We start from the raw sequence: 10,029 nt of genomic DNA on the forward strand, positions 1-10,029 counted from the left end.
CATAACAACATCAAATTCCACAAAGCTTAAAAACCTTATGAATAATTACAATTTCCAAATGCATATCAATGTACCAACAACAATTTACAATAGCACGTTAGATCACATTTGGACAAACGTACCTAAAGACGAGGGACGTACTTCACTTACTGGACAGACCACTCCATTACATATCTATTCGCATAGCAAATGAATAACCAATCCAAATTCCAAGGTCCACGTGGAGGGCGGATGTGGCAATGACACCTTGTTGTGGATAGGAGATGTATTTTGTAAAGTCCACAAAAACTGGAGAGGAGATGAGATGGTCATTTCAACCGTATAAATGGAGTGTGCGAGTGAGCGAGAGAGAGAGAGAGAGTGAGTAGCTATGGCTACTAGTACTCTTGTAACCCCGTGCTTTTCTTCGTTGTCGTCTTGTACGTTGGCTGCTTGCTCACTCCGCCCTCGCCCTCTGCCTCGCCACTCCTCCCTTTCCTGCCCCCCTCCTCGCTTCCCTTCCCTCCGCCTTCGCTGCCCCTCTGCTTCCGCCTCCCCTCCCTCTCTCCCCGATGCTCTCTTCTTCGATTGCGATGGCGTCTTGGTAGACACCGAGCGAGACGGCCATCGCGTCTCTTTCAACGACACTTTCGCCGAAGTACGTACTTTCGATTGTCCTTCTGTTTTCTTGCCGGTGCACTTCCTTTACAAACGGTGATCCCCCCACAATTCGTGATGCTGCTCGCGGTTTGTACAGAAAGGGCTGAACGTTACTTGGGACGTTGATCTTTACGGCGAATTGTTGAAAATCGGCGGTGGCAAGGAGCGGTATGCACGCCTGCTATCCACGTTGAGCGATGAATTTCGAAACTATTACCGTCATTGCAGATGTCAGCTTTAACGCGGAGATTGTGTTTAGCATCTCAATGTATGTCCTTTCGGCGTGATTCAAATGGCTGAGCTCAGTGGGGATTTCATTGCGCGCACTGTTGTAACGCAAAATATCTCTTTGGCCTGCAGGATAACAGCCTATTTTAACAAGGTAGGATGGCCTTCTGTTGCTCCCACGGGCGAACAGGAAAGGAAGGACTTCGTTGCTTCTCTACATAAACGGAAAACAGCGCTCTTCATGGAGCTTATACAAAAGAGATCCCTACCGCTTCGGCCTGGCGTTGCGAGGTCAGCCCCTTATAACCGTGAGTACTACCGTCTTCTACATGGAATGACAATCTAAACGCAATAAAATTGAAGCAAAATTCAAGGATACTAGTTTGTTGACTTGGCGTTCAAATCCTTGTGAAAAGCACCTGTGAAATGAAGTTGCCGAGTCCATCCATGTAATTTCTTCTACCTTGAGGTTAGAACTTGCAGTGGTGTTCTCTGGCTCGATAAGCTTGTTTCATTACATCTTTAGATGTGGGTAGCGAGGTTGAATATTGAAGGATCGAATAAAGTACAGTTCTTGCGAACTTTCTTATCCTCACCTTGCTTGAGCCTTGTTCAAAGACCTGTTAGGGGAGATCTCAAATGATTATTGTTTGACGTTTGGATTCTCAACGGACATAATGTAATAGTTTCTGACGGGATGCATTGGGCATTTCTTTCTTGTGATAATAGAAGTCCGTATCCAGGGAGACTGCATTTTTGTTGACACAGCTAGGGTTAAGTGTATGTACTGCGTCCATGTTTTCCTATGTACTTCTCTAGCGCTATTATCTGCATTGATTTTTGTAAGTTTGCTTGTCCTATGGGTTGATCTTAAGCTATGATCCTGATTTTGTTTGATTGGGCTGAGGTATTACTGTTCTTGCCTATTATCGACAGTTTTTTGTTTGAAACTGCAGGTTGGTAGATGAGGCTTTATCTAAGGGGGTGAAGGTTGCTGTATGCAGTACGTCGAATGAGATGGCAGTATGGAAGCTTAATCTTTTTGTCCACCTGAAGTAAATGTTATATGTATTTTGTTATGAAATGAGGACTCTTTCAGCCGTGACATCTGAACACCAAAAGAAGAGAGAAAAGGAACTATGCATGGATCCATTTGGATATAAAAAGGTGTGAAATTAACCGGAAACTCAGTATGATGACCCTTTATTGTAATGTCTGCTCATGTATGCATGGAAATCTGGATTTTGTTGGATTGGTGTGCATGTATGAGATTATCGTTTTCAGTCTTGTAGGAGACGATCTGGAGGTTAAGGCTGCACCTGATATGGGTGATCATCATTCTTTATGCTCTTTGAGTTTATGTTTATACTATGGCCTACACTCACTGTTGGGCGCTGATGACGTCAGTTGGGATGTCATACTAGCTAGTCCCTGCCATGCGTGGAGGAGTTTATGGTTTTCAACCTTATGAGTGACTATCATGAGATTGAAACTGCACTATGTTGTGTTTTTACAGGATGGGTTTGGGCATGTTCCTGGATTCATCTAGATATATTCTTTATGCTCTTAGAGCTAGACAGCAGCGAGCCCACCCAGATATGCCAGGCCTAGTTGGCTTCATTGCATAGTCGCTTCTAATTTAATCTTGTCATCACGAAGCTCCATCAACAATCTTATGACTGAATTTAATGCTAGGAGAATGCCCTCCCGTTGCTGACACTTGTCTCCATGATAATCTTATACGCTCTTCAAAAATGGTGTAAATAATATCAAACTGATTTCTTAAGTATCACCAATCAAATATCTTAGCCCAGCTAAGGAAGTACAACAGAAATATTAGTGTTTTCTGTTGGTCTGGAGTTGCCAGGGACGTGGGATGCTAAACTAGCAAGAAGGGGCTAGAGGAGAGGAGAGAGGGAGAGAGAGAGAGAGATGGAGAGAGATGATTTGAAATGGTTGTATTAAAGTCCTCTTGAAAGTTCATATTGAGATCAACAACAAGAGAAAACACGCATTAGGCTGCAACTGTCTCCCCCCCTCTTCTCTACCTCCCTAAAATATTTTTTACATAGCTGATGGTACCATATATGCAAGCCCTGCCTTGTGAATAGAAGAAGAATTGAGTCATGGCTGAGCAAGCATAGGGAAAGTAAACCCAGTCTTAGAAGAAGTATTGAGTCACTGCGAGAGAAACAAGAACAAAGTAAACCCAGTCTCTATACTTGTTACACCCATACAGTCCTCTCTCTCTCTCTCTCTCTCTCTCTCTCTCTCTCTCTCCCCCCCCCCCTGCTGACAACAGAGGCAACATGAAAATTCTGTTAGAGCAGCCAGCTACAAAGCTAGGGAGTTACCTAAAAGAAGTTTTAGAACACCACAACAAGATACTTGGACTGCCAGACAAGCTAGCACATCAAGTACTAACTACATAGTAAGTCTATAGTATTTTACTTCACCGATCACTATTTGTTGATAATGATCACCAGTCCCATATATCCTGAAGGGTCTTTAGATTTGTTTCCAAAGACTGTACAACATGCTGTATCGGTGAGCCTCATGGGTGGCCCACACTGCTTCTAAGTCTGATTCAAAAGTGGCTGAGCACCACTCTTTTCTTGCCAGACAGCCACTGGTCCAGATAACCAGTGCAGCAACACCATTCATCTTCTATATATAACTCGCACTTGTGGATGGGATTCTTTTCATTGTAGCAAAGCTGTTTGGTCTTCCTCTTGCTTATGCTTGGGAGGCACACGTGGATCCAAATTTCTCCTTTGCCCCCCCTTGTAGTTGTTTTCATGGAGCTGTAATGTGCAAAGTCTTAATTTTGGAATTTTCAAGATTGTGCTAGGTGCTATCCTTCTATGGCAATGTCAAAATTGTTTGAACTCAGTTTGTTATAATAAAAAGTTAAACTTTAAGTTTGTGTTTCTAGAGGACGAGTTTGGGCATGTTCCTGGATTCATCTAGATATATATAAAGCTGCTGCTTTCTTTTGTAGGTATCCTCAATCGTAACAGGTTTACTTGGACCAGACAGAGCACAATCAATAACTATATTTGCTGGTGACATTGTGCCAAAAAAAAAACCTGATCCGGTGTGTGATATATATCTTTCCGTCGGCTTCTCAGTACCATACTTGCATGAGCATGACTTACAGGATTTTGTGTGTTTTTGAAGCAATCTCAAATCCTCTATCTCAAGTTCATGTTTTTAAAATTTTCAGGCTATTTACCTACTTGCAGCAACTAGCTATTCCGTTGACCCAACAAGGTTTGATGATTTTCTAATTCCTGCCTTAGTCGAGTTCCTCTTGTATGTTAGTGATCATAAACGTGCTTCAATACAAGCCTTTTTTGTGCAAGTTAGAAAATTACCGGTGGAAGAGAAATTGCTGCAATCTGCATATTGCAGCATATTTAAAAATGGTAGACGATCCGCTTTATAATTTGGATACACAGGTCATATCCTGAACACATCGAGCAAGAACATTGATACCCAACTAAAAGTCCTCAAATTTCTTGCGTAGTGCCCACTTAGGGTTTTTCTTTTTGTGCGTATAGAAAAAGTAGCGATGCTCGTTTACACAGCAGAGAGCCATTTAAGCCTCTGCAGTGGCACATTCAGATGGAGCATTAATTGGAATAGAGCTGTTGGTGAGGAAAGGTTACAGGTGTGAAGATATACGGCTAGAAAGTTTGCTGCCTGCTTCTTATTTCCATGTAAATAGGGATGGAATTATCAAGTTCTTGGAATAGACAGCCACTCTTTCAAAGGGCTATACAAAAAGGTTGAGTATACATGAGGTGGGAGCGGCTATACAAAAAGGTTATGGGGAGAACATTGTCAGTCAAGGGTCTAGCATGTGCTATTTTTCCGGTGGGAATTTTCCGTTGCTGTAGTTAAGAGTGATCTATATTTCCCTTGCCGAACATAGAATGGTTGTACCCAAAGTTACCTTTTTCGTGGGTTTTTACCTCGCTTCTTCCAGCATTAAATGCAGATGCCATATTAATAACGGTCTTACTAAGCTGTAAACTCTAACCAAGATGCAATATGGAGATTTTATGGTAAAGTGAAAGAATTGATGCAATGGTTTTTGGTCAGGTGCATAGTGATTGAAGACAGTGCAATTGGCTTGGCAGCAGCTAAAGCCGCAGGGATGAAGTGTATTGTGACAAAAAGCGGGTATCTATATCATTCTTGATCAATCTTGTACAAGTTCAATGATCATGTTAGAAGCAAGGAATCCCTCCAAGAGCTATTGCTCTAGGTTTTAATATACCTGGATTGTGCTTGTTTTTCCAGATATACTGCTGAAGAAGACTTTGAAACAGCTGATGCAGTTTTTGATTGCATAGGAGATCCTCCAAATATGAACTTTAGTATGGATTTTTGCTGCCAGCTTATTGAGGCTGAGGTACACCAAGTTGCAAATTGATGCTGATATAAATACACATGGACTGCCATTATCAACAGGACAGGATCTCTATGGTGGTAAGTAAAGGTCTGGAGCAGAACTTTCCTGTAACGTAACCTCAAAAAATGCATAGGTAGAAGTGGATTATTGGCTTTCTTGCAGCGTAAGTTTTTCCAAGGATTTTGTAATGTTTATAAACCGCTGCAAAGTTGTTCTGACATTATTTGAGGGAGGTGTTGTTTAAAGGCACACACAACATTAAAACTTGATAGAAGTTGAACTAAAAAAGGCAAGCAACTGAGAATAGTAGAAGGCTACTAGCTTGCAAAAGACAGCCAAGTGGAGCTCTCATTTATATAAAGAGAGCAGTTGCATTGTAAAGGGATGCTTGATGAACCAATTGCCATTCCATAATGGAAACTCTGTTCATAACCTCTCTTACTTGCCACAATGGCTCTTGGTTCTGCCATACAAGCTCTCCACCTTCTATGTCAAGATCTTTGGTTATGCTGTAACAAACCATGGTTTAGACCTAGGCAACGGACTTTTGAACATTCATGGAAATTTTTATGAACTATACCACAAATTCGAATGATACCTCATATGGCAAGGAAATATAATTCAAATGATACCTCATATGGCAAGGAAATACTCGCAGCCATGCAATCTCCCAATTGGTAGCAATGTCTATAACTGATCCAATGTACGTGGTTGTTGCATCCTAGTCCAAGGGATTTGGTTGTTGCAACTTGGTCCAAGTTACTTGATTGTTGCACCTTTACCTGTAATCTAACCTCCAAAAGTAATCCATTGACAAACCATGCCACAAGGTCATATAGGATGCTTGCTCTTGTACAAGGTACTTGGTTGTTGCAACTTGGTTCAAGGTACTTGGTTAGTGGATCTTTATATGTAATTTAAGCTCAAATGTAATTCATTGACAAACCATGCTGCATGGTCATATTGGGATGCTTGTTCTTGCTAGAATCTTCATTCTCATGTCATACATACAAATAAATTCACTAAGGAATATTTGCATGTTGGTGGATTCATAATGAATTCTCTATTCAAGAAAGAACTCTTTAATTATTACCATGTCTTGACATGGTTGGACAAAAATAGGTCATACCAACTTGAAGCTTCACCATCCAAGGTAGTGGGGAAATTCTAATCCTGTCCCTATTCCTTGCATGACTCAACTCTCACACCTATTCACCTAATAGTTGTCACCTAAGGCTCTACTAATTCTAAACATTCTACAACCTTGCATTGAGCTTTGAGTTGCATCGAACTTTTTGCGTCAGATTTTAATTTTGTGTTTCGATTGTCTAGGCATTTGGAGTTTGCATTGGATTAACAAGAGTTGGAAAATTTGAGCGATTCGTTGAAAATTTTCATTGTCGAATAATTAAACCAATTAGCCTAAGCTAAAACCACTAATGTATATTAGCATGAAGGTGGGTTGTGGAGATCACATAAGAGAGGATTTGACGACGGGATGAAATGCAGTGTGCCAATTAGGAATTCAGTGAAGGGATTTGCTATAGTCTTCCTCTTCCTCCTCACCCTCCTCCTCCACAATCAAGCTTCTAGTTCTCACCTTCACCATCACCTTCGTCAATCAATCCTCTGCCTCCTCCTGGTGCAATTTCCCGGTCCATGGCTCTCTCTCCTACTTCTGTTGCTATTGCTATTCGCTATTTGCTATTCGCCCTAGTTAATCACCTGATTCTCCTCCCTCTTGCTCATACTTGGCCCATGACCTTACCTCTTCTTGCCTCCCCTTCATTGCCATTGCTTGCTCCTTGTGGAGCTCTTGAAGCCTTGCACGCATTTTCAACAGCAATAGCATTGCCCAATCCTCACATGTGTTTCAATAGCAATGGCGAAGGGCAATCGAGATCAACATCGCTCAGGAGGTGATCAACAAGGGTACCATTTCCATGGCGGTTCACAGACAATTCTACAACAGTCGCTCCAAGGACACGTGGCTCCTATTGCCTACCCCCATTTCCCTCTTCATCCCATCCCCATGAGCTAGTACCATTTTTCACCAACAGGTGGTCCCTATTCACATGGACATCAAGATTCTAAAATCCAATGAAAATAGCATAATCAATGGCAATAGCTTGACACTCATTGATGCATCATTCTATTCAATCCTGTGTTGATTAGAGATGTAATGTCATCTTCCCTCAACTTGATCAATTCATTACATCTACTCTCATTATCATTCACTTTTCCAACGAAAGCTTCTAGTTGTTTCTCTTTGTACTCTTCTCTCCATGGAGAATCATCAAACACATCACACTACTACAATTCATCCTCATTTTGAAAAAAAAAATCAACATAAATTGACTTAGAATTTTTTTTCTAGATTCTAAATTAGCGCATCGAAATAAACGTTAAAAAGAAGGCTTGAAATAGAATTACAAAAACTAGTGTTGAATTAAACATTAGAATTAACATCACATTACAAAAATTTTGGACTCAAAAAGGGGCCCTTTGGAGAATTACTAAAATTTTAGACGCTTGGATAAGAGAATATGGTATCCATGAAGGAGATTATGCCATGGGGACTTCTTTGTAATAGAGACTTCCCAAAATCTAGGAAAAATTTTAAACTCTTTTCAAAATACCCTAAGAAACGTCATTGGTGGTTCACAATAAAAAATTATCTTTGACAGGCCTGCCTTGACCATGTCAGCCCTCCTTGTTTTTCTCCCACGGCAAACTATCCCCTAGCTAAAACTATGCTCATGTTTTCCATTTGGCCCAAACTTTGACATCCTAACTAGCTCTCCCCCTATTCTCTCTCTTCCAAAACGTTTCAAACATTCATTCCCGTCACTTTCTAGCAGCTGGTTTCAAAATATCTTCTTTCCACTCTTACTTAGTCATTCTCTCTTCTCTTTGCTCACGTTTTTCTTCCACATTCAAAAATCTCTCAGAGAAACTTTTGTCAAAGCTCTGTTCATCCCTCTTCTCTTCCATTCATTCTCTACTTATTTCATTCTCTTAGAAACCAAAGTTGCAACCCTAAATCTGCTTGGAAGGAGTGAAAAACGGATGTTTTCTCATTTTTGGTTCTTTCCTCACCTTTTTGGAGTATAGAGAGTCACCTCTTAAAGTTGCGACCTAAATCTGCTTGGAAGAAGTGAGAAAAGCGGGTGTTCTATCATTTTCGGCTCTTTCTCTACCTTTTTGGAGTATATAGAGTCAACTCTAGAAGAAGGAATATATACTTTCTAGGTAATGAAGTGATTTCGTCTTGAAAGTTTTGTTTGTATTAAGTAGATACGTTTTTGTATCACACTTTGTCTATATGTTTGTTACAAGAGAGAGGGAAGAGGGAGAGATTGAGGTAGATGATATATAAAACTACAAGACGATTTTTGACTTTTTTTTCTTCACTGGTATAGGAGCGATAAATAAAGGGAAAGAGAGAGAGAGAGAGAGAGAGAGAGAGAGAGAGAGATTATTTTGAACTGCTATGTTGTTTTCTATTTGAGGGGATGAGTGAGGGAGAGAGACATAAAATAGTAGTTTTTTTCTTCATTAGTATAGGAGGGATAGATATAGGAAGGGAAAGAGAGAGAGAGAGAGAGAGAGAGAGAGAGAGAGAGAGATTATATTTGAAACTGTTGTGTTTTTTTATCTGTTTGAGGGGATGAGTGAGAGAGAGAGAGATAGAAAATAGTCGTTTTCTTATTTGCTAGTATAGGAGGGGTAGATAGAGGAAGGGAAAAGAGAGACAGAGATTATATTTCGAACTGCTATGTTTTCTTTTGTTGAGGGGATGATTGAGGGAGAGAGACAGAGATTGTATTTCAAACTGCTAGGTTTTAGAAGTAATTGAGAAAGAAGGAAGAAAAAGAGATCCTAATCGATAATATTTTCTTTGTGGAGAAACAGAGCAGGAAGAGAGCATATCGTAACTAAGTATTTCAAAAAATTTTGATGTTTGTTTGTGTGAGGGGTACCTTGGAAGACAGACTGAGAGAGAAGTATTCTATGTTTTTTGTACTAATATTTTGCTTGTTTTTGTGAGAGGTTTAGTTAATTGAGAGAGGGAAGGAGGGGGAGGGATAGAGAGAGAGAGAGAGAGAGAGAGAGAGAGAGACTTGCAAAGAAAGAGAAAGTGAGGGATAGAGAAAGAGAGAATAGAAGACATAAATTTGGAGGGTCTTAGAAGAAGAAAGAGCTAATTTTAATCATATGGTACAGGGGCAGAAACTATGGAAGTAGAAAATGATAGATACAGTAGTTTACAGTCTATTGTATTGAAGAATGTTAAGGATGAGCATGGGGAATGGATTTCTCAGCTCTACAAGAAATATTCTTAGATCACAATGCAACCCACTAATCGTGGGTGCTACAAAGTGGGTCGGAAGGATGCAATGGACATCTCCAAACATTGAAAGGAAAGGATCTTAGATTTTGAAATTTCTCTTGGCAATAACACAGTGACACAAGTATATATACAGCATTTCTTTACCCATGCAAACATATATGTGCATCCGAATGCAGAACTTCCATATTGTAGGCCCAATTGTAAGTTTTTCAAAGTGTACTAGTACAGTATTTGCATTTATTTGGAAACGTTGACACTACTGTCTTATGCCTTGTATTTGTTTTATAAACTTATATCCATCTACTTACAAAGAGTGGGAGCCTACAGCATGCGTAACTGGGATGTTGCATGTAGGGACACAAAGCGAGGGAAAGAGATAGAGAGACGA

General features: G+C 40.3%; 1 protein-coding gene across 1 annotated transcript; it reads left to right on the forward strand.

Moving 5' to 3' along the window:
* Window positions 1-313: 313 nt before the first annotated feature.
* Window positions 314-5,850, forward strand: LOC147892310 (Haloacid dehalogenase-like hydrolase (HAD) superfamily protein). Its single transcript, XM_087388205.1, has 8 exons — window positions 314-637; window positions 737-807; window positions 1,000-1,158; window positions 1,824-1,890; window positions 3,869-3,964; window positions 4,094-4,140; window positions 4,975-5,055; window positions 5,176-5,850. The coding sequence occupies exons 1-8, from the start codon at window positions 371-373 to the stop codon at window positions 5,306-5,308; spliced, it is 921 nt and encodes a 306-aa protein (XP_087244331.1). The 5' UTR covers window positions 314-370; the 3' UTR covers window positions 5,309-5,850.
* Window positions 5,851-10,029: the final 4,179 nt, after the last annotated feature.

This window comes from Dipteris shenzhenensis, chromosome 17 (assembly GCF_047967505.1).
Source record: "Dipteris shenzhenensis isolate YYH24624 ecotype China chromosome 17, Dip_SZ_1.0, whole genome shotgun sequence".
Classification (NCBI taxonomy): domain Eukaryota; kingdom Viridiplantae; phylum Streptophyta; class Polypodiopsida; order Gleicheniales; family Dipteridaceae; genus Dipteris; species Dipteris shenzhenensis.